This window comes from Cyprinus carpio, chromosome B18, assembly GCF_018340385.1.
Source record: "Cyprinus carpio isolate SPL01 chromosome B18, ASM1834038v1, whole genome shotgun sequence".
Classification (NCBI taxonomy): domain Eukaryota; kingdom Metazoa; phylum Chordata; class Actinopteri; order Cypriniformes; family Cyprinidae; genus Cyprinus; species Cyprinus carpio.
Window position 1 is genome coordinate 24,911,914 of NC_056614.1, and position 26,649 is coordinate 24,938,562.

A 26,649-nucleotide genomic window follows, 5' to 3' on the forward strand; every position below is an offset into this window, starting at 1 on the left:
TTTTTGTAATGTAATGTAATATAGATTTTTATTATAAGGTATAAAGTGTATAGAAGGCTTTTTAGAGGCAAGGTGAAACTGTACAGTAGGTTACATGTGCTACTCTTTATAAATGTAGTATCTTCTGCTCACCAAGGCTGCATTTATTTGATCAGAAATACAGTAAAAATATGAAATATTTTTATGTTTTAAAATAAGTGTTTTCTATGCAAATATCTGTTAAACTGTAATATATTTCTGTGATGCGCAGCTGTATTTTCAGCATCATTACTCCAGTCTTCAGTGTCACATGATCTTCAGAAAAAAACATAATATTATTATAAAAAGCAAAATAATCACTTTACATTAACATCAGTGTTAAACACAGTTGTGCTGCACAATATTTATTTGGAAACCATAATGCATTTCATTTTTCAGGATTCAGAGCTGAATAGAAAGTTCAAATGAACAGCATTTATCTGAAATTGAAACCTTTTGCAACATTGTAAATGTCTTTACTGTCACTTTTGATCAATTTAATGCGTCCCTACTGAATAAAAATATTAATTTCTTCACACACACAAAAAAAAATCTTACTGACTCTAAACTTTTAAATAGTATTGTACAGTAAACAGGTTTTTACCGTAGTAAAATTTAAGTTAATTTTTTTACAAAATTACTAACATCTATTGTGTTTGTTATTAGTGGTGTTATTAGTGGTGCTTGCCGAATGCATTGCGGCCAACTTTGACGGATTGTAGCTCCGAGCGAGAAATTCACAGAAACATGTCAATCACCACATTTGAAGAGGCTATCAGACTGTGCAAGAACATACCCCACAGTGGGGTATAAGTTGTACCCCTGGGGCGCAAGAGCCCCCCAAAGTTGCCCCATAGACATATTATGGTGAGGGATCACCCATGAAACAGCGTGTTTTTCCTACTATGGGAAATTACATAGGGATTTTTTATTGAACATAACTCTGCATCACAGTGTCATAGAGACATGGGGGTGGGTTCATTTTACTCAGCCAACCAATCAGACTCTCAGGATAATTGTGAATCTATCAAGCCACGCCCTAGCAACAAGCCCCAAACACCTTAGTAACAAGCTTCATAGACTTCCATTGAAAAAGATCAAATTAATATCTTTGGATAGAAGTGTCATAGAAACATGAGGGTGGGCTCGTTTGACTCGGGGCAGCAAATGGCCAATTAGGAATCACCTTCAAGACTTCATTGCCACGCCCTAGTAACCATTTAGAGCACCCTAGCAACCCAAAGCATAGAGGGATATCTTCAAATACGAATATCATAAAGCCATGGGGAGGCATGGGGTTTGGCTTATATTGTCAAGCAGCTTTTAGAGTATCATCATTGGCAGCTACCAGGCCACTTCCTAGCAACCAAACAGAGTACCCTAGCAACCGTTTTGCAAGACATATATCTCTGCATCAGAACATTGTAAAGGCATGGGTGTTGGCTTATATTGTCAAGCAGCTCTTGGAGTATCATCATTGGCAGCTACCAGGCCACTCCCTAGCAACCAAACAGAGTACGCTAGCAACCATTTTTCAAGACCTATATCTCAGCATCAGAACATCATAGAGATAAGGGAGTTGGCTTTTTTGACTCATGCTAACAAATGGTCTTTAAATATCACCCCATAAACTATATAGCAACCATTTAGAGCACCCTAGCAACCATATAGCAATATAAAGTACTTATATCTCTGCTCTACAATTTTTTTTTTACAAAAATACTAACATCTAGCGAGCAAGTTACACTCAAAATTACTATAAAATATATTCAAAAAAGTAAACATTATAACAATTATTATTATTATTATTATTATATAATGTATTCACAAAAGGAAACTTAACGTGAGTTATTCTGACATTACTACAGTAACTGTATGTCTGTCTGTCTGTCTGCTAGTTAATGGCAGCTGAACTCTAATGTAGTTTCATTAGAGCTGCTTTAATTAAATTACTCGTTAAAGGCTCATAGAGCAGATTACACAAGCAAATGATGTGTAACACTAAACAGACAGCAGATATACTGCAGTTCTTTGTGTTTTATAGGACACTGATCAGGATGAACACGGACAGACGGAGAAAGAGACGCTTGTTTCTGTTATTCACATCGTTATTGAATAGATGAATATGCGTATGAATCATCTGATCTGTCATAGTTGCTCAGAAGTTGCTTGTTCATAGCCAAACACCTAGAAGAGCTGAATTCTCGTCGGCTTTTCTTTCGTGATTCATCAGATATTCCTCTTTGTTTTGTTGATATGGTTTCCAGACTCACGTTATCTGTACGGGGCGTCGAGTGGCGCGTGCCGAGCAGACATAATTAACTTTTGTTAATTAGCCATTGGACGAATAGAGCAATCATTAATCATTAAAATCTCCCCGGTGAATCCGGACGCTGTGAAACACACAGGAGCGTCTGTGAACACAACTTATGATGAAAAAAACATCTACACTTGAGTTTTAAAGGTGATGCTCATGAAAACTTGCTCAGGTCACAAAGAAAGAAATTTATCTTATGGACATAGAAAAAGAAGCATGGTTTTTAAAGTTTTCATTGCTTCATATTTTCATTATTTAATTAAATATTTAATTACATGAATTTCCCATTACTTTAATGTGCCCGCAATATAACATATAGATGCTATTTACTGTAGACTTTATTTTAATCATTTTTGTGTATTAATTTTTAATGTATATTTCAATAAGTTATTTAATTTTTATTTAAATCATTTTTATACAATTTAATAAATTAAAGATAGTACTGCAAACTCTGCAATAAGCTTTAAAAATGCATTTTTATTTAAATACCTTTTATGTAATTTAATAAATGAAAGATAGTACTACAATCACTGCAATTATCTTTTAAAATTCATTTTAATTTAAATCATTTTTATGCAATTTAATAAATTAAAGATAGTATTGCAAACTCTGCAATAAGCTATAAAATTCATTTTAATTTAAATCATTTTTATGTAGTTTAATAAATTAAAGATAGAACTGCAAACTCTGCAATAAGCTTTAAAATTTCATTTTAATTTAAATCATTTTTATGCAATTTAATAACTTAAAGATAGTATTGCAAACTCTGCAATAAGCTATAAAAATGTATTTATATTTAAATACCTTTTATGTAATTTAATAAATTAAAGATAGTACTACAATCACTGCAATTAGCTTTAAAAATTCATTTTAATTTAAATCATTTTTATGCAATTTAATAAATTAAAGATAGTACTACAAACACTGCAATAAGCTTTAAAAATGAATTTTTAATTAAATAATTTTTATGCAATTTAATAAATTAAAGATAGTACTACAATCACTGCAAAACCAATTATATTAAAAACTTTTTAAACAATTTAATAAACAAAATAAAAAACTAAAAACACTACAACAAACACTAAAAAAAGATTTAAAAATGCATTTATATTTAAAGCTTTTTTATGCAATTTAACAAAGACTGTACAACTAATACTCCAGTATACAGCTATACAAATGTATTGTTATTTAATTAATTTTAATGCAATTTAATAAATTAAATATAGTACTGCTAATACTACAATAAGCTATATTTTTTGTTGTTTTTTGTAAATAATTTTTATGCAGTTTAATAAATTATTACTGCTAATACTGCTAACATTTATTATTAAGCAATTTTATGCAATTTAATAAAGTTTATACTACTATTACTGCAATAAGCTGTAAATATAAATTTTATTTAGATATTTTTAATGCATTTTAATAAATTAAAGAATACAGCTATTAATGACACCCTGATGGATAAATACTTTTTTTTTCTTCTGTCCATCAAGATCCGTCTTTGTTTCTTCATCATGTCAGCTTCTTAGAGATCCGCTGCTGTTTTATTGTCTTTCAAGTATCACACTTCCTTTAAAAATCTAGTTAACAGATGCATAATAATAAATATTGATATATTGCATTGTATGTGTGTGTTCTTGTGGCAGAAAAGACGAGTGCATTTTTGGGGGAAAACTTTTCGTGACTCTGATGTGCAGCCGAGTCTGTGTCCTCATATTGAGCTGTAGTTTTGGGTGTTGTCTGCGTGTTGAACAGGAGCAAACGTCGGTGGCTAACTCACGCTAATCGCAGTAAGCCGTTCCCCGTCTGCCAATCACCGCAGCCTCTGCCGCTGTCATGGCGATGTTTGCATAAATTAGCATGCATTTGCATAAGAATCCACTTGTTTTGCAACCTCTCAACAAATGGCATTTTCTCTTTCTTTATCACTCTTTATCTGTCTTTCCTGATTCAGTCTCTCAGCTGCGTCTTTCATCTCGGAGTCTCTCAACAAATGGCTTTTTCTGCCCTCAAACCTTCTGGAAATGTCAGTAAGAGTTTCAGAGAGTCTCTGGAGATGAACTCAGACGCTGTAAAGAATCATGATGGAAGCTCATTGCTTTGGTTCATGATTAAGCTGTATTTGCAAATATTGACTGTATGGTATGGTTTTATGTGCATTTTGAATTTGGCCAGAAACGCTGTCCTGGTTTTCCCATCATCCTCTGGCTGCATGAGAATGATGAAATACACTGTCAGAACAAATGCAGAAAAAATGAAGCTGAACTTGTTGCAACATTTATACTGCAAATCTTGATAAACTATATTATCTGTAAACTATATCGACACTATCTATAACTATATTATCTCTCTCTCTCTCTCTCTGTGTATATATATATACAGTACAGGTCAAAAGTTTGGAAACATTACTATTTTTAATGTTTTTGAAAGAAGTTTCTTCTGCTCATCAAGCCTGCATTTATTTGATCAAAAATACAGAAAAAACAGTAATATTGTGAAATATTATTACAACTTAAAATAATAGTTTTCTATTTGAATATACTTTAAAGAAATAATTTATTCCTGTGATGCAAAGCTGAATTTTCAGCATCATTACTCCAGCCTTCAGTGTCACATGTAACATCCAGTCTATCACATGATCATTTAGAAAACATTCTAATATTCTGATTTATTATGAGTGTTGGAAACAGTTCTGCTGTCTAATATATTTGATGAATAAAAGGTTAAAAACAACTGCATTTATTCAAAATAAAAAAAAATTCTTATAATATATATTCTAATAATATATTTTATTTACTATCACTTTTTATCAATTTAACACATCCTTGCTGAATAAAAAGTATTGATTTTATTTAAAAAAAAAGAAAAAAAAATTACTGACCCCAAATTACTGACCAGTAGTGTATATTGTTATTACAAAATATTTATATTTTAAAAAACATAGCTTCTTTTTCTTTTCTTTTTTTTACTTTTTTTCATCAAAGTATCCTAAAAAAACGTATCACATGTTCTGAAAAAATATTAAGCAGCAGAACTGTTTCCAACTTTGATAATGAATCATCATATTAGAATGATTTCTAAAAGGATCATGTGATAAATGATCCTAAAATTCAGCTTTGCATCAAGAAATAAATGATCATTTAAAGTATAATAAATTTAAAAACAATTATTTTAAATTGTAATAATATTTCACAATATTCAATTTTTTTCTGTATTTTTGATCAAATAAATGCAGGCTTGATGAGCAGAAGAAACTTCTTTCAAAAAACATTAAAAATAGTAATGTTTCCAAACAAACATTAACAACTTTGTGTGTGTGTGTGTGTGTGTGTGTGTGTGTGTGTGTATTGTCTCAAACTGTAACTATATTATCATCAAGCTCTAATCTGCTGAATGCAACTATAATGTATGAAGATGTTTAAGCTATTATAAACATTAACATCATGATTTTCTGGAAAGCTGCTTAGAAATGATGTGTATTTTGAGGAGCTCTACATTTGATTGGACTTGTTTCCACAACCAAACAAATTAAGTATTTGTACACAATCTTAAAGATTCAATTATTATTATTTTTAAATATTCACACGTACAGACTTGTTCATTTCGAATCGTTTCATGAAATTGTGAACATCCACAGGAGAACTTGGAAATCGGTTGTTTCAAAATAACATGCAGACTGGGATACAAGGATCTACTTTTAGAAATTGGTAGTAAATTTCACAAATAATTACAAAGAAATGGAAAGTAACACATTTAAAATGAAACACTAATTATTTAATCAAAAATAATTAAAAAATATTAACTAATAAAATAAATCTCTATATTTTTATAGTTTAACTAATTAATTAATTATTTCTTCGACTAATCTCTAAATAAAAGAAATCAGTCCAAACATATCTACTTTTTCCCATTTATCCGGTTCATTCATATAAAAGCATCATTCTGATTAAACTGAATGATAGCTGGATGATCTGTGTGTAATATAAATCTCACACGTGTTTGTCTGGCTGGAATCAGAGCCGCCGCTGCATGTCTCGTCTCGTCTCGTCTCGTCTCGTCTGTGTCTCAGTGTTTCTGCTGCTGTATTTCTGTCTGATCCTCGGTCGATGCTGATGATGCTGCAGCTGTTGATGACGAAGCCTTCAAAACACACAACAGCTCCAACACAAGCTACATCTTTCATCTCTTGTTTCTTCTCTCAACGCTTCTCTTTCTTATTTCATCTCATTTCTTCTCTCTTTAAGTCTCCTCCCTTTATGTCTCAGTACAAAACAACTAGAAAATAAACTTCACTTTCATTTTTAAATATGAAACTGTAAACATCGTTACGTCTCATCTCTTATTTTAGCGTCTTGTTTAGTCTATTATGGTATTTTCTCTCATCTAATTTCTTCTCTTTAATCTTGTATTTTCCCTTCTCTTCAAATTTCTTTTATCCAGTTTCTTCTCTTCTTGTCTCGTCTCTTCTCTTTATTTCATTTCACCTTGTTTCTTTTCTCTTCTTGTCTCTTCTTTTGTTGTCTCGATTCAAAAAAACTTAAATTAGCCACAAGTTTCATTTTTAAACACGAAAACTAGAAGCATCATCTCTTATTTTCTTGCCTCGTTTCATCCCATTTCTTCACTTTTATTCTTGTTTATTAATTTTGCGTCTCACCTTTTCTCCTGTTTTCTCATTTCTTCTCTTTTCAACTTGTCTGGTCTCTTTCCTTCTTATTTCTTCTTTTCTTTTCTTTTCTGATCTCATCTCTTATTTTTTGTCTTTTTGTCTCGTTTCATCCCATTCTTCACTTTTATTCTTGTTTATTAATTTCATGTCTTTTCTCCTCTCTTCTCATTTCTTCTTGTTTCTTTTTATCACAGTTTCTTTTCTTCTCTACTAGTCTTGTCTCTTCTCTTTTATTTCTTCTCTCTTCTTGGCTCTTCTCTTGTTGTCTTCTCTGAAACAGAGGCTCCAGGGTTGACTTTTGCGTTCCGCTGCGCTGAGATCTGCTCCTGTAGCAAGGGCAAATCCACTCGTTTATCTTCACACACACACACACACACACACACACACACACACACACACACACACACACACACACACACACACACACACACACACACACACACACACATTCATCTTCACAATAATTGTGGCACTTCATCAAAGTGCTGAGTGTTATATTTATCAGTCAGATTAATGTGAGATCGCTTCTCATCTCTCTTGTGTTTGTCTGGGATCCTCGCTCTCGTTCTTTCTCGTCTTCTCGTAAATCTTGTTTCTTCATTTCTTATCTCAAATTCAAAAATTGCTTTATTGGCATGACTGTAAAAAACACAATACTGCCAAATAATACAAATAATAATAACAACGAAAATATCAAAACAGCTTAAACTTAAATAAACAGTGTAACAAATTGGAACATGCGTGAACATTTGAATTTGTATTTCTTTTCTCCGTTTCTTCTCTTTTCATCTTGTCTCTTTATCTTCTTCCCTCATCTTTTCGTTTCTTTTCTTGTTTTTTTATTTCTTTTCAACTATGAAATACAAATAACTATTACATAATACATGGACAAAACAAGAATATATCTTTAAATCATTAAGTAGATAATTACATAAATACTTTTTTTTTTTATACATAAACAAGAATACCCATTTCTAATTTCTCGTCTCTCGTCTCGTCTGTATTTTATGTCTGGTGTCCTGTGTCTCATCCGTCTCTCTCACCTCTGTCCCTCATAAAGTGTCCTGTCTGGGTGAGTCATCTGTTAGTCGTGTCTCTTTCTCTGGCTGAGTAAAGGCCCATAAAGCTAATGTAGTGTGCCGCGTCCCGCTCCCGCTGTGATCTATACTCCCATCCGTCCTGAGCTTTAAAGAGCAGCCGGCCGTCTCTGACCGGGCCGAGGCCTAAACAAACCCGGTGAGATTGTGGACGCAGCCGCCGAACATGACGAAGAGTTTCACCGGTGAGAAAGATGACCGTGAGATGGCACACAAACATGCACGGGACGGAATCCCGCCGGGAAAATGATGCTCTGAAGTTGTTTTACTCATTTTCTTCTTCCAGAAGGAAACCTGCTGCCACCTAAAAATATCCCTCACACCCTCCTGCTGCATTTAACCTGACAGCAGCCTCCACACGCGCGCCGCATGCGCCAATGCAGCCTCGTGTCAACCGCTGCGAGTGTGTGTGTGTGTGTGTGTGTGTGTGTGTGTGTGTGTGTGTGTGTGTGTTTTTTTTTTTTTTTGTGAGTGACAGACTAGTCCTCCCCACCACCCACAACACAACACAACAAACAATAAAAAACAAGCAGCTCACACAAATCCTACACATCTCAAACAACACACACACACACACACTCACGCACACACTTACCAAATGCAAATATCATATCATATATCATGCAGATGTCATGATGCTCGTCTGCATCTGTTATTTTTTAAACGAGTCTGACACAGTGTAAACAGCTGAAGAATTTCTTGTCTTATTGTTGTCTTCGGTTACACTTTATTTTAAGGTGTCCTTGTTACAATGTAATTATACATTTAAGTACGGAGGATTATTAATTAACTACATGTACTTACTATATGGTTAGGGTTACTTGCACGTAATTATGCATAATTTATTGTTATTATAATAGCAAGTACATGTAACGTGTAACAAGAACATCTTAAAGTGTTACCCTGTTGCATATTTTCCCTTCTTGCTTGTCTCTTCTCTATTTGTATCTTCTCGTCTCTTCTTATACTTTGTATCACGCACCACGCACTTACTATTCACACATCTCATAATTTCTCATTCCTATATCTTCACATATCATCTCAACACCTCAATTTTCTCTTCTCAACTCGTGTATTTTCCCTTCTTTTCCTCTTTTCTTGTCTATTATCAAATCTTCTTGTATCTTTTCTTCCCATATCTTCTCATCTCTTCCTGTATCTCGTATCATCTTTTCATATCTGCTCGTCTCATATTTTCTCATTTCTCCTTTTTGTGTATCTTGACATCTCTTCTTCTCTTCTGGTATCTTCTCAACTCTTCCTGTTTTCTTCTATTCTTCCCCTTTCATATCTTCTCGCATCTTCCCACCTCAGAACTTTTATCTTTTCTTGTATCTCCCCTTCTTTTCTCCTCAAATCTTTTATCTTCTCTTCTTTTTTTCTCATCTATTCTCTTCTCCTCTCACATCGAAACCTCTTGTCTCTTCCAGTATCTTTTCTTCTTGTCTCTTCTTGTCTCTTCCCAAATCTTCATGTCATCATGTCGCACCTGGCCTTGTCTAGTCTTGCCTCATCTCGTCTGCACTGTAGAAGTGTTGAAATAAAACGCAGCATGCATGCGAGGAGCCGCTGTGCAGAAGCGCTGGTGGAGTAATAGAGAGACAGATGAGCGTGTGGAGGTGAGACAGGAGCTCTGGCCTATTTGTCAGCATTGATCAAGCCATTAGGAGTGTGTGCAGGGAGCCATATTGGTTTCTGAGGCCAAAGGGCGCGAGAGAGACAGAGATGAAGCACTTGAACATACTGAACTCTACTGGGACTCCAATGAATCTGACACACACTGTGTTTCTCTATGAGAGAAGCGGCTCGAGAAAACGGCTCCTTCAGCACTCATGAGTTCATCAGCCAGAGGTGTGTGTGTGTGTGTGCCAGCGTCTGTGTGTGTGTGTGTGTGTGTGTGTGTGTGTGTGTGTGTGTGTGTGTGTGTGTTTAACTTTTCTTCTTGTATCCATCGTATCATCTTGTATCTTTTGCATCTCTTAACTAAAATGTGCTTGTGTGTGCATTGTCATGTGTAAATGTTATCATATGTATCAGTTTGTGTATGTTTTAATGTTATGTGAGAGTGAAATTCAGTAATTGTTTTTATGGGATCATAAATATTTAGGGTATTTTAGTGGTTTCATTTTAAGTGATTGTGCTCTTTCATAGTTCAGATGGTGTCAATTAATGAAAGGTTATAAAAGTTTTGAGATAAAAAAAAAAGAGAATTTGAGAAATGTTTCAAATTGTATCAGTTTTGAGTATTATCAAGATACTCTTACAGTTTTTATGAATGTTTTGAATCAGTTTTTGTTTATTTTTTTATTAATAATTTTTTTGTCATTTTATTCGTTTTTTTCTGTCTATGCAGTTTTTTATTATTTTTTTTCTTTCAGTTTTAGATGTTTAAGTACATCAAAAATTTAAATTAGAACTGTTGCTATGGCAACTAGCTGAAATAAAACAAGTTTTTATTATTTATTTGTTTTTTAAATTCAGTAAAAGTTCATTTCAAATCAGAAATGTTTTTATTTTTTATGGATTTAGATGTAGTAACTACAATAACCCTGGTTCATATCGATATCGGTGACTTTTGATTGCGGTGTCTTGGCAAGACTGAGACATTGCCGAGATCTTTTCTGATGAGATTACTGGGCTCTTGTTTGCACAAGAAGCATCTTGGAGGCCAGAAACTTAAAAACATTGAAGTGTTGTTTATATGTGGTCCATGTATGTGTGTTTGTTCATGTGGGCTGTTTGCAGGCGTGTGTTTTTTTTTTTTTTTTGTTTTTTTTAGGTGTATCTGGCCGCCGGCTCTCGGTGATGGCACAAAAGTTTTTGTCAAACTGAGTAAAAGAGGACATTAAAGTGGGACGGAGGTGGGGGTTGTTTGGGGGTTCTGGTGAATAATTGGAGTTTTTCCTTTAACCTCATTGGACACACCATGGAAGTAATGGTGGAAATGGTGAAGCCGATTTGCTGGATTGCAGCCCGCAGACCAACAGGCTGACGACCCCATCTGCCTGGTTGCTTAGCAACTCCCGGTGTACCCTGTGCTGCTTAATGACTCCTGTTGCCGCGGCGACACCGAGGGTTTTAACGAGCCGCAGCTCTGGAGCTTTACAACCAATCACACGAGTCCTGAGATGCAGCGAATCAGAGCAAGAGAAAACGTCTCGCGGGTCTCAGTCTGACCCGACTCTGTCACACACACCTCGCTTTGTTCAGACGCAAAACCAGCTGAGAAATATTGCATGAAATATTAAAGCTTGTTTAAAGAATAAACGCTGAGTTAATTTGAAGTTTTGGTTTTGTTGTTGATAAGATTTCTGACCTTTGACTGCAGACTTTAGTGACGGAGGAAAGTTTGAGACATTGTTGAGATGTCTTGAGATGTGTGTGGTCTTTCTCAAATGAGAAACAAATGGGCAGCAGATATTAGAAAAAGCAATTCAGAAAATACAATGATGATTTCTAAAGCACGTATTTAGCATTTTGTATCATTTTATAACAAATTTATTTATCATTTTATTATATTTTATTATTTTGCAATATGATAAATCTTTCATTTTATTAACATTATCAATTTGCTAAAATTAAGTTTATTTTTATTTATCATTCTTTTTGTTTTATTATTTTCTATTTTTGTTTTATTAGCATTTTTAGTGTTAATTTATGTTAATATCTTTTTTTTCTATTTATCCTTATATAAGGCTGCATGTTAGTAATAGAACAATATTTTTTGCATTGTCTCTCTCTCTCTCTCTCTATATATATATATATACACAAAATATATATTTATATATATTTTTTATACACACACACACACACACACACACACACACACAATAATGTGCACGGTTTAGATTAGTTCTGACGATCATTTTATTATCTTTGATAATTCACAGGCGAATCGACATCATGGATAATTATTATGTTTTAAAATAATTTATAATACAATTATGTCGTTATTTATCAAATTTACTATTTTATTATATTTGATCATTCTACAAATCTGTCGACGTGTCATTTTATGCACATTATCAATTTGCTAAATTTGAATTTATTTTGATTTATCATTATTTTTATATTTGATTGCAGTGACTAGTTCGACTGGAGATCAGCAGAAGTCTCTGTAGATTGTTGCTTTAATTAATTAAACATGCCACAGTCACACAGGATGATGTTTGTTTATTTATCTGACACTCTTGTGTCTCTGAAGGCATCAACACACACACACACACACACACACACACACACACACACACACACACAGTTCTAATATCTCTCTCTCTCTTTCTTATTCAGATGAACCGGCCCATCCAGGTGAAACCAGCCGACAGTGAAGGACGAGGAGGTAATTAACCTTCTCTCTATCTCTCTCTCTCTCTCACACACACACACACACACACACACACACACACACACACTCTCTCTCTCTCTCTCCCACACCAACTCTACACACACACACACACACAAAACCATTCACTCAAAACACACACACACACACACACACACACACACACACTCTCTCTCTCTCTCTCACACACACACACACACACACACACACACACACACACGCACACACACACACTCTCTCTCTCTCTCTCTCACACACACACACACACACACACACACACGGGCCGAGAGACTGTTGTGTCAGAGTGGCCGTTGATTTAGGTCACTTGCCTCCATTGACTCTCCATCTGTTCGGGCCGCCGCGGTTCGCCGTGACTCGGCTCGGATCAAAGGAGCCGCAGGTTTCCTCCGTTAACTGTAATAACGGCTGAAGCAGCAGGTGATGTGCTGGAGCTTCGGCTGCAGTCGTAGTACATTTGTAGCAGCATCTGTGTTGACCTGCACCTGCTCTTCATTCTCTGTGTTTGTTTGTGTGTGTTTTTACACAAGGTTTGGTCGGTCAGCGGATGCTGATCCGATCCGTAAGGAGTTGATTTTCAGTGAAAACCCAGGTGAAAAAAAAGTGCACTTCCATAATGTACTTAAAGTGCTCTATTTTCACTCACTATACTTAATATACTAAAAATGATTCTTTAGTACTTCTTAAAATAAACTAAGTGTTCTGAACTGTGCTATTTTGGGACACCATGAATATAAACTAAAATGTGCTTATAACATGTATTTAGTCACCTCTTGTAGTACACTTGAGTGTACCTTGGTTATGAAATATGGGTTCAAGTGTACTAAATACATTTTTTTAAATACAGAGATAGTATGTTATAAGCACATTTTATTTCATATTCCTGGTGTCCCAAATAGCACAGTTCAGAACACTTACTGTAGTTTATCTTAAGAAGTACTAAAGAATCATTTTTAGTATATTATTAAGTACAAAATTAGTGTGCAAAAAGAAAGCACTTTAAGTACATTATGGAAGTGTACCTTTTTTTTGACCTGGGCATGACTCGAGTGATTCATTATAGATCAGACGGGTGAGAGACACTTTGGTATCTGAGCATACTTTGAGACATTGTTGAGATCTCTTGAGATGTGTGAGGTCTTTTCTCATCTGAGAAGCACATGGATAATAGAAAGAAAAAATTGACTAATTAAATATCACTTCATAATCTCATTTTTTACTAATTAATTATTATTTATCAATTATTTTAACTTTTTTTTTTTTTTAATTCTTTTAACAATCTTAATCAAATGTATTATTTTTATGAATATTATTTGTTTTATTTATCATTTTTATTTTCAGAGAAGCAACTAGATAATAGATAACACAAAAGGCACTGGACTAATTAAAAATGTCACTTCATATCACATTTTATTAATTTTATCTTTTTTTTAATCATTTATTTTATAAATACGTTTATTATTCAGCTTTCTTCAGCGAGTTAATAATTCAGCTTTTATCACAGCAATAAAATTAATTTTACAATATTTCCATAGAGAAAACACTGTTTAAAGATGTAATAATTTTTACAGTATTTTTGATCAAATAAATGCAGCCTTGGTGAGCAGAAGAGACTTCCTTCAAAAATGTAAAAAATTGACTGACACCAATCTTTTGAACTGATTCAGAATGTTCAGATTCAGAATCTTTTGTACTGATTAAATGTTCAGATTCAGAATCTTTTGAACTGATTCAGAATGTTCAGATTCAGAATCTTTTGAACTGATTCAGAATGTTCAGATTCAGAATCTTTTGTACTGATTAAATGTTCAGATTCAGAATATTTTGAACTGATTCAGAATGTTCAGATTCAGAATCTTTTGAACTGATTCAGAATGTTCAGATTCAGAATCTTTTGAACTGATTAAATGTTCATATTCAAAATCGTTTGAACTCATTCAGAATGTTCAGATTCAAAATCTGTTGAACTGATTCAGATTGTTCAGATTCAGAATCGTTTGAACTGATTCAAAATGTTCATATTCAGAATCTTTTGAACTGATTCAGATTGTTCAGATTCAGAATCTTTTGAATTGATTCAGAATGTTCAGATTCAGAATCTTTTGAACTGATTCAGATTGTTCAGATTCAGAATCTTTTGAACTGATACAGAATGTTCATATTCAGAATCTTTTGAACTGATTAAATGTTCAGATTCAGAATCTTTTGAACTGATTCAGAATGTTCAGATTCAGAATCTTTTGAACTGATTCACAATGGAACGTTTTAATACATATTACAGCGACTTCTGTGAACATTTCTGGATGCGTTATCATCAGGTTGAGCTGTGTTTCATCTTGTTTTTTTAGTTAAGTCTTTATGATCAGTCATGTGGATCAGACTTTACTCAGTCAGATGAATCTGTGTGTGTGTGTGTGTGTGTGTGTGTGTGTGTGTGGCTTCATTGCTCTTTATTTGTGCTCAGAATGAATCTGTCCTGATGTGTTGTGAGAGAAAAGAGAAATTCTGTCATCATTTACTTGCTTGTTTACTTAATTTTCTAGAATGTGATTAATTCACCAGACCTAATTAGAAACACATCTGAAAATGACCTAAATGTGTTGCAAAAAACTAGTGATGCATCATTTTGCTTTAATTTAATGTTTTATTACAGTAATCAATAACAAATAAAAACTGAAAAAAATGTTTTTTAGTTTGGAAAAAAGTTTATTTTGTTTAATATGACAGCTGTTTGAATGACCATTCTGTTCTATTCCGTTTTTTTATTCTAGATTTTTTGTTTTAATAATTATTTTATGCAGGTGTGTTTTGCAAAATAAGTAAATAAATAAATGAATAATGCATTTGATAATAATAAATATTGCAAACTGTATAATTGTAATTATTAATGTGTTTCCAATTTGTATATGGAGTTTGCTTCATGTAAAAATAGCTATAAATACAATTTATTTGTAAATATTTATTTATTGATTGATTAATTATTCAGTTATTAAAACTATTATTATTTGCAGTGTTCTAGTGATGCATCAAAATGAAAATTCTGGACTAAGACCAAAAATTCAGGATGCACTTTGCCGAAAAAAATCAGTTGTATTTACTAATTAATTATTACATTTATTTGATGATCAGTTCTCTCTCTCAAAAAAAAAAAAAAAAAAAAAAAAAACGTTTTAAGAACAGAATTATGTTTCTACTCCAATTTGTTGTTGAAGAATAAAGAGTTAAACAGTGGTTGCAATTAAAAAACAACAACAAAAAAAACTGTTTTTAAAAATAGATTTAGCTTATTGTTATTATTGGATTACAGGTGCACTACAAACAATGTTTAGTGAAGTCCATGCATCAACTGAAAACAGCATAAACTAAAAGACGGATCTTCAGATTGAATAAATAATGTCAGTTTTGATTAAAAATGTTAAAAATAGATGACTGACAGCTACTAAATGTTTTTTGACTACCTGACTTAATCATGAATTACAGCAGGAATGTGTTAATAAAGCATTTATTATTTATTTATTAGTAGCAACTATTATCGTGTCTAAATAATAATTTATAAATGTGCATTTAAATAGTTTATTAATCGTTTACTTAAACTTTCCAAACGATCTTATGAACCACTGACAACTCCTAAATAACTGGTTTGTAAATGATAAATTGATTGTTAATAAAATATGAAAAATCAATTATTAAACATTATAGACATGCTCAAGAACAAAACATTTATAGCTGTGTTTATAAACTGCCTACCAATGTTGGGACAATGCTTTATAAAGGATGAATTGACTATTTACTATAATGCTTAATTAATGATTCATAGCGTGCAGTTATTATAAAGTGTTTCCTAATTAGGGTCTGTTTCACAATCCACTTTCATTAAAACATGAAAAAGTGCAGCTCCTTTTATGTCTGAAAAAAAAAAAACATAAATGATGACAGAAATTGCATTTCTGTGTGAATTTATCATTTATTGGAGGGAGAGAAAATGGTTTAATGTGTTTGGGTTTCCCTGCTTTATTTCAGGACGTTTTATTCCCCCGAATTTATACAGGATTCAGACTTTAATTGACCAAATATTTGAATTAATGAGGCTCTGGTGGCTTTAATGAGCCGAAATCAAAGACAAATATTTAAAACCAAAAATGATGAGCGATGTGCCAACAGGGTTTTCAAACATAAATGTGCAAATATTAAAGCTGGTGTGATTATTCCTAAAATATACTGTGAGTTCAGCTGTCAAAGACTGAAGCCGTTTCTGCCGGAGCTCATCCTGAACCAAAGGAATCGAATGTAAATGAATAAATAAATTAATAATAAGTGCATTAAAATACTAAAATATTAATAATATTATTATTATGTAATATGCATATGTAGTTTGCTGCATGTATATATGGCTTAAAATATATGGGCCTCTCTACAGAATTGGTTCAAAGTCAGAGTTGAAAGTCTTTTTCCAAAATTTTTGCATGTATGTAAATCGTATAATATCTAAGGTACGTATTTCTAGTAATTGTGCATTTAATTCTCGTATTGTATTTTCAGAAAGGTTTGGAATATTTTTCCACTCCCCAAATTGGTCACTATCGAAACACAGTTATATATACTTTAATAAGAAGGGCTATATTGACCTAGTAATATTTTGTCTACCTTGTAAATATATATATATATTGATCCATTGACTTCCATTGTGAGTGTTTTACAGTAAATGTTTTCTGTTCCCAAACCGAGAGTGATTTTTCTGAGATATTCAGCATGTCGTGATGCTGTCGTAGAGTTATGTCAGTTGTGTTTAACCTTTTACATCCATAAATGTTCTCTCCTATTATTTTCTCTTCTCTCCTCTTCTCCCATCTTCACTCTTTTGAAAACCTCCTGATCGTGTTTATCCCGAGTGACTGGCTCCCTTCAGTCTTTATATTCTGTCACGTTCTGATGTCGGTCCTTTTCTGGCGGTTCTGTCAGAATCAGAGATTGACAGACGCTGACAGACGCTCTCTCACCTCAGCAGGTGCAAACGCCGAGGCTGCTGGGAAAAACAAACCTGGAGGCCGTTCTGGATTGGCTGTCGCTGGGCAAGTTGCCACTCAATATGCAAATTAGACTCAAGAAAAGAGAAACTCACACTGAGTGTGATGATGAGAAGTTTGGGTATATAGTATAGACTCTAAATAATGCTGGGATAAAAATAATGCAGGTGCATTTTGGTGACTAAGCTGCATTTGGTTAAATATTCGACCCAACATTCTGGACCTTTTAATTTAACTCCAATATTGTTTGAAAATGACTATACTGCTGGGTTAAAATGAACCCAAAATACATAATAATTAAAAAAAAAACATAAACAATACAAATAATTATAACATGCACCCAGAAATGGACAAAAATATGGAGAAAAAAATAACTGTGAGATATAAACTTGCAATTGCGAAAAAACTGTGAGATTAAACTTGCAATTGCAAAAAAAAAACGCAAGATTTTTTTTTTAATCTCTGAAAAAAAAAAAATCCAAATTGTGAAATATAAACTTTGTTATATCATGAAATGTTCATATCAAAATCTGAGTTTTGTGTCTTTTAGTTCATCTTTAAGCTTATATTCATGCATTTAGTATTAATATTAAAGTGAATTGCATTGCATTCAAGTGTTCGCTAGAAATCATAAAGTGCATCCCAATTTGTACACTTATGCACTATTCTATTCCATTTTGTGGCATAAATAGTGCGAGTAGTGTTCACACTGAAAATTTCATCAAGAAAAAGTGCACTTTGAAAGCCAGATAATGCAATTAACCAAAAAGCACAGTGTGCAATCTTTGACACTTCATGCACTCGCTTCATGTTGATTGACAAAATGACCTTATAAAGCTCACACACTAAACGGTAGCATGCGTAGAGTATAGAGAGTCAGCAATAACTGGACTAAGTACAATAATTTTTCATAAATTTCCTTTATTTTCACCAACACTCAAACATCCAAATCTAGCCATTAATTAGGTGCAGTTGATATTACAGAAAACTAAATTTCCTTCATGGTTCAAGCGTCCAAGTGTACTTTTACAGTATTGTGACGTAACTGAAGGACATTGGCTATTTTGAAAAATGTGAGCCTTTTCTCTCAGTCCGGTTTGGTGAACAGATGCATCTTCATCAGAGTTTTGGGCGTCTGGGTTTTTGCCCATAATGTGGTTTAGATGAATGCCAAGGGCAGAACGTGTCAGTGCCAGAACCAGCCATTGGCCCAATGGTGCCATAGAGCTCTGTGATGTGCTGCCCTCACACACACACACACACACACACACACACACACACACTGCACAGCACAGCGCAGGCCCTCGGCACAAAGCTTTTATCGTCTGCAGCAGCTGTTCGCAAGTTTTTTTGTGATATTATTTTCGAGCTTCAGTTGGTGCCACATTTATGGAAGCTTGTTTCTGATGCAAGATTAACAAAATTAAAAAATTAATGTAATTGTGACTTTTTATCTCACAGTTCTGACTTTTTTCTTGTAATTTTGAGTTTATATCTTGCAATTCTGACCTTTTTTCTCAGAATTGTAACAAAAAAGATATAAACTCTGAATTGTAGGAATTGTAGAATTGCAGGATATAAACTTGGAATAGCGTGATATAAACTTGAAATTGCGAGATATAAACTCAGAATCGGAATTGCGGGATATAAACACGGAATTGTGGGATATAAACTTGAAATTGTGGGATATAAACTTGGAATTGAGAGACCTAACTCGGAATTGAAAGACAAACTCAGAATTGCAAGATGTAAACTTGGAATTGTGGGATTTATATTCTTGGAATTGCAGGATATAATATAAAAAACCAAACACACAAACTTTTAAAATGTAATAAAAAAAAAATCTACACAACTTTAAAAAAATTACATAAAAAAAACCAAACTCTCTTTTTTCACCAAACTAACTAAATTTCTTTTTGGTGGAATGACATATTTGCAAACAAAGGAGGGAGAGAGAACCTAGTTTAAAAATCTGAATATTATATGTACATTCGGTCATCATTTACTCACACACTCAGAAGAGAGCAGCGTGAACATCCTTCAGCACATCAGACATCAGCACATGTTCTTCATCCATAAATCTGGCCTGTTGATGCTGTTTGTGCATCCATTCATCTGGCTGCAGTGAAAAGACGGCTGTCGGATGTCAGTGGTGTTTTAATGACTCTTTAGATTTCTTTATTTCTTTTTTCTGTGCTCACATTAAGAGGCCGGGTCGCTGGTCATCTATTAGACATGGTCACTGACAGCTTCTTATTTTCGAGACCATTTGCTCTGAAGAAAGACACGGCACATGCAGAGAGATGGACACTGATGAGACACGAGTGAATGAAGTGAATGTTTGACTCGGTCTAGATGACTGCTGTTTGACGCGACCGGACAAACTTTCAGATTTCACTCCATGTTAAGTGACCAAACCTAATGATGTCCAAACCTAATGATGAGTGAATGATTTGTTTGTTTGTAATAAATAATTTATTTTAAACAGTTTGATGTATTCAGACCAATTTTCACATCAGTTATGAACATCATTTGCATTCATTATCTACTGACCACCATGATCAACCAATCACAGTGACTTTTTGATATTGAGAGGATTTTATGAAAGTTGTTTTGTTCTGTTTCCATTCTGTTGTGGTACTGTTACAACGGAATCAACATTAAAATATTTTCAAAGTAGAGCCACAAGTCTTAAATGTTAATATGAGACTGATTATGAAAACAAGATAATGCAATGATTATGAAAACAAAATAACTGAGATAAATAATTATTGTGCCATGTTTTGTTTGTTTGTCCTATTTGGTTTCATCTTTGTATCAGAAATCAATCACATTTTTTAGGCGCAACTTTTTGTGCTTGTGGGTACAATGATGATCCAACAGCCCTAAGTACAGTATATATATATATATATATATATATATATAATATATATATATATATTGCACATAGTATATACATATATATATACATAAAAATTTATTAAAACACAAATTATTGCCCAAACGCATTATAAAATCATTAATTTTCTTATAGCACATATTATAAACAGCGTATATGTGTGAAATTGTGGTGGCTGTGAGGTGTGAATATGTTGTCGGAGAAATGAGTGTGTGTGTGTGATGTGCGTGTGTGTGTGACTGGTGTGTGAGTGTGGTGTGGTCTGTGGGTGTGTGTTGTGTGTGTGTGTGTGTGAGTGACTGGATGTGTGTGTGTCGTGTGTGACTGTGTGTGTGTGTGTGTGTGTGTGTGGTGTGTTGTGTTGTGTGTGAGTGTGTGATGTGTGTGTGTCTGTGTGTGTGTGTGTGTCTGGAGTGTGTGACTGTGTGTGTGTGTGTGTGGTGTGTGGTGCGTGTGCAGGTGTGTGGTGTGTGAATATGTGTGTGTGTGTGTGTGTGTGTTGTGTGTGTGTGTGTGTGTGTGTGTGTGTGTGGTTGTGTGTGTGTGTGTGTGTGTGTGTGTGTGTGGAGTGTGTGTGTGTGGGGTGTGTGTGTGTGTGTGTGTGTGGGTGTGTGGTGTGTGGGTTGTGGTGTGTGTGTGTGAGTGAATGTGTGTGGTGTGTGGTGTGTGTGGTGTAGAGACAGAACGGAGATGATTGGGCGTGTGTGTGGTGTGATGTGTGTGATCAACGACGTCATGTAGTCGTGGCGAGCTGAGAAGCCTATCGAGAATAGAGCTCTATGAGCGGCCGGGTTATTACGCTGCACTTTGCAGTCGAGCGTCTCTAAAGTGCAGCTCAGGTCAGGTGTGAACGTTTATTAATAGTGATCCATCTCCTGTACGTGAGTACGAGTGCCACAGATGCTGAGATGGTGAATATATAGCTCATAGGTCCGGGAATGAAAAGACAACGGACTGTAAATTCAATTTCTCTCCCATCCATCCCTGAGGAACGCTCCAGGAACTTCCAGCATCCTCTGTGGCTAATTTCATTTTTCTCAGCGTAGACTAACATGTCGGAAATGGTCGTTATTGCGCTTATGGCTAGTTAATTAGGCTTGTAAAGATGACATGGGGTGCACGACTGGCCCCTGGTGTGTGCGGAGCCCCGGTCCCCGATCGAGAGCACAGAGAGATACAGACACATAATGAGAGACAGACAGTGAACAGATTATAATATTCATTCATGATGTAACACAGCACTGAAAAAAAAAAAAAAGGCCAACAAAAAAAAACACCAAGACATAATATCATAAGCAAATGTATCCTGATTCATGAATTTGTAGATATTTATACTAGAAAACAATACAAAAATACTAAGGCAGAAAATCTTTTTTTTGCAGTGAGCTGATGCTGTATTAACTTTTATAGTGTTTTATTTTTCCCTTGAGGTCCACTTATAATGTTTGTGCATCATTGCAGTCATAGTAGTTTTTTTTTTACAGTAATTTTCAGATCATTACAATCACACAGGCTATATACAGTACCTTTAAGACTTCGCTATATAAATGTCTGTTGTGACTGGCTAAGATCTTTGCAAATGTAAAGAGTAACAGCGCTCATATACATGCATGTTTTTTTTTTTCTTTTTTTGTCAGATCTGATGTTGTTGTAGAGTGTTTATGCATCTGAGGTGATTTTGGGGACCTTGAGATTACCAAACACATCTACTTATTTAATATACTTAAAAAATAATATTTTTTTTCTACATTTTTTTTTTTTTTTAATTCAGCACAAACTGTGCCATAATAATATGTGAGCAAGATGGATGTACATGTTTGTATTTTTTGTATTTATGTATTTCTACATGCTGCATCAGACTCTTTTAGGGATGACAGTAACACTAGTGAATTTTACACTGGTAAGACTGATTACTGACCCATTTGCCCACTGAAGTGACACACATCTAACTGGCTGCTTTATCTATCTTTATTCATACAGTATATGTACAGTCTCTTCTGCTCACCAAGGCTGCATTTATTTGTTCAAAATACAGTTAAAACAGTTACATATTATTACAATTTAAAAGAAATGTCTTCTGTGTGAATATGTTTTAAAATTTTATTTATTTCTGTGATCAAATCTGAATTTCATTACTCCAGTCTTCAGTGTCACATGATCTCCAGAAGTCACTCTAATATGCTGATTTGCTGCTCAAGAAACATTTCTGATTATTATCAATGTTGAAAACATCCCAATATTTTGTGGAAACCATAGTATATTTAATTTTTCAGGATTCACAGATGAATAGAAAGTTCAAAAGAATAGCATTTTTTGAAATATAAATCTAATTCAACACAAATGCAATAACTCAGCTATATTTCAGCTAAATCTCATCCATTTCTCAGCTATATCACATCCTCATTTATATCTCAGCTGTATGTTGGCCGTATCTCAGTTGTATCTCAGCTATATCTCGACCGTATCTCAGTTATATCTCAGTTATATCTCGACCGTATTTCAGTTATATCTCAGTTATATCTCGTCTGTATCTCAGCTATATCTCAGTTATATCTCAGCTATATCTCAGTTATATCTCGGCCGTATCTCAGCTATATCTCAGCCGTTTCTTAGCTATATCTCAGTTGTATCTCAGCCGTATCTCAGCTATATCTTAGTTATATCTCAGTAGTATGTTGGCCGTATCTCAGCTATATCTCAGCCGTATCTCAGCTATATCTCAGTTATATCTTGTCTGTATCTCAGCTATATCTCAGTTATATCTCAGCTATATCTCAGTTATATCTCGGCCGTATCTCAGCTATATCTCAGCCGTATCTCAGTTATATATCAGCTGTATCTCAGCTATATCGCAGTTATATCTCGGCTGTATCTCAGTTATATCTCAGCTGTATGTTGGCCATGTCTCAGCTATATTTCAGCCATATCTCAGCTATATCTCAGTTATATCTCGGCCATATCTCATCTATATCTCGGTTATATCTCAGCTGTATGTTGGCTGTATCTCAGCTATATCTTAGCCATATCTCTGCCGTATCTCAGCTACATCTCAGTCATATCTCAGTAATATCTCGGCCGTATCTCAGCTATATCTCAGTTATATCTCAGCTGTATGTTGGCTGTATCTCAGCTATATCTTAGCCCTATCTCAGCTATATCTCAGCCATATCTCAGCCGTATCTCAGCTATATCTCAGTAATATCTCAGCTGTATGTTGGCCATATCTTAGCTACATTTCAGATTTATCTCAGCTATATCTCAGCCTTATCTCAGCTATATCTTGGAGGTATCTCATCTATATCTCAGTAATATCTCGGCTGAATCTCAGCTATATCTCATTTATATTTCAGCTGTATGTTGGACATATCTTAGCTATATCTCAGATTTATCTCAGCTATATCACAGCCGTGTCTCGGTTGTATCTCAGCCATATCTCAGCCGTATCTCAGCTATATCTCAGTTATAACTCAGCTGTATGTTGGCCATATCTTAGCTACATTTCAGCTATATCTCAGCTATATCTCAGCCGTATCTCAGCTATATCTCAGTTATATCTCAGCTGTATGTTGGACATATCTTAGCTATATCTCAGATTTATCTCAGCCATGTCTCGGTTGTATCTCAGCTATATCTCAGCTATTTCTCAGCTATATCTCAGCTATATCTCAGTTATATCTCAGCCGTATCTCAGCTATATTCCAGTTAAATCTCAGCTATATCTCAGTTAAATCTCAGCTATATCTCAGCCGTATCTCAGCTGTCTTGTGTGGAGTGAGTGTGATGGTCTCTTGCTCTCAGGATGAGCGTCGTGTCCCGCAGCTCTCTGAGGGCTTGTATGCATAATGTAAAGCTCCGGTACAGTACAGAAGACAGATGATGAGTCTGGGGTCACCCCAGCGCAAAGCCCCATTAAAGCAGCTTATGTAAGACTGGATGTGGAGGGAATACAAGCTGTAAGGCAGAAGAGATGAAGTGCTGAGGGAGAACTGATGAATGAGGGGATACTGGTGTGTGTTGAGATGAACAAATGAAGCTCACATCACAGGAAAAGCAGTCAATAATGTGCTTGTGTAGAGCATTTCAAAAACTTAAAACCGAGAATCCAACCGTGATTTCTCATGTTCACATTGTGCTTTATACTTTTGAACTTTCTCTTCCTCTGAACTTTTTGACGTCTTCAGCAATTTTTTCACTCAGTTCAGTCTAAAAAAGATCTGACAAAACCATAAAATGCAGTTAACAGGGCATGACATATTGATTACTCGCTCTCCAGCTCTTTCATTGGCATAAAAGGATTGTGATATTAACACAGAGCTGAAGTGCCTTTTCTGTACGAACGTTCAATTAAGCAGCAGAAAGAACAGTAAAACAGACTCGTATGATACAGAAATGGAACATTAGAAGTTGCACACGAAAGAGGCTCTGAAGGAGAGTTTGATGGATACGATTGCTTTTCTGAAATCACAAATTCATCAGCATTTCTAAAAGCTTGTATAAGTTTCTTCAATGCCAAACAAGATTTTATCACTCAGTATTTTTGTCTTATTTTGCGTTTTGTCTTTTTCCAGAACAAATGCTTAAAGCAAGATGCATTTACTTGAGAAGCAAATTGACTTAAGATATTATTTTAATGAAAAAGTATTAAAATTAGGTGAGTTTATGTTTAAAACAAGTACCTGCAAAAGGCCCTTTGAATGTAGTTTATTTTTCTGACCCCATGGACCTTTTTTAAAGCATAAAATCATCTAATTTTGATACATTTTTCCAAAAACAGGACACAAGTCATTTTGCTTCTCAAGTACAAATATGGTGAAAGAACTTACTGTAACCATTTAAAAGGTTTACATTTTTGGCATTTTGTCTTGTGGAGCATTAGCTTTTTCCTTCTCAACTAATTGAAAAAAAAAAAAAAGATGTATTACTTGTATTTTTGTCTTTTGCCTTTTGTTTTTCTTTTCCAGAACAAATGCTTATGCATTTTTAAATCAAGATGTATTTTCTTAAGGAGTATGTATTTTACTTAAAATATTAGGTCTAGTTTTTCTATAAAAATGTGTAAAATAAAAAAACGTGAATATGCTTAAAATATCTGCCATTTATCAGCATTTTACTGTAAACTTATATGAAAGGTAATCCTGGTTTAAGTTTAGTTCCAGAATAAAATTATGGCTGGGCTTTTTTAACTGAAAGAAACTTGCATTGACATATCTTATAATAAGTGCTGACAAACAATTAATCACGATTAATTGCATCCAAAATAAAAGTATTTGTTTACATAATATATGCGTGTGTGCTGTGTATATTTATTATGTACATATAAATAAATACACACACATGCATGTATCAGGTGTGAACATAGCATAAAGTAGCATATCACAGATAGAGTGCAAACCAAGTATCTTTCAAGGAAAGTCTCTCGGCGGCCACATTTGCAACGCCTCCGGGTAACTCAAACAAGACCAAGTCCTATCTAATTGAATGGGGAAATCCTGAAATCTGAAATTAAATTACATATTAATATCAAGCAACAAAATCTGAAATGAACTGCCCCTTGAATGTTGTTTCTTATGCTCAAATTGCGTTTAAAATGTTTATTTTTCAAGCTAGACCAGCCAATCATAATTGCAATACATAAGTTTGTGTGCATTGGCTGGTCTAGCTTGAAAAATAAACATTTTAAACGCAATTTGAGCATAAGCAGCAACATTCAAGGAGCAGTTCATTTCAGATTTTTGTTTCTATTGGAACCGGGGCTTCTAATGTCCACTGCTGTGATGCAATGACTTTACCAATCAGTGATTGGCTATTTAATTTAGAAGGCGGGACTATCCCGCCATATTGCATGTTGCACTTTCTCCCATTCATAAGTATAGGATTGAACCGTCTTTGTATTTCTACAATCTTTGTTGAAAAATACGATGTAATATAAAATATGAGTGAATGTGAGGTAATGCGTTTCTCTGTCTCTCTCTCTCTCTCTGTCAGAAGACCGGAAGCTGTTTGTGGGCATGCTGGGGAAGCAGCAGGGTGAAGAAGATGTGCGGCGTCTGTTCGGTTCGTTCGGACAGATAGAGGAGTGCACCGTGCTGCGGGGGCCTGATGGGGCCAGTAAGGGTCAGCACCGACACAACTCTCTGACACACCGTCATCGACCCTCATTACGCCTCTGTTCCTCAAACACACGACTATTCGGGCTGCGTTTCCCCTACAACGACGTAACTCGCTGGATAAACACCATAGTATGATGCATTGCTGTGGAAACAAA

General features: G+C 34.4%; 1 protein-coding gene across 5 annotated transcripts in view; it reads left to right on the plus strand.

The window, feature by feature from the left end:
* The window catches only part of LOC109060092 (CUGBP Elav-like family member 4), an 88,958-nt gene that overhangs the window by 34,004 nt on the left and 28,305 nt on the right, over positions 1–26,649 (plus strand). For 2 of the 5 annotated variants that reach the window (XM_042744552.1, XM_042744553.1), the window contains exons 3-4: positions 12,392–12,440; positions 26,370–26,498. In XM_042744552.1, the coding sequence (XP_042600486.1) occupies positions 12,392–12,440; positions 26,370–26,498 (178 nt within the window). The remainder of the gene's footprint in view (positions 1–12,391; positions 12,441–26,369; positions 26,499–26,649) is intronic. The other 3 variants (XM_042744554.1, XM_042744555.1, XM_042744556.1) reach the window with 2 other exon arrangements.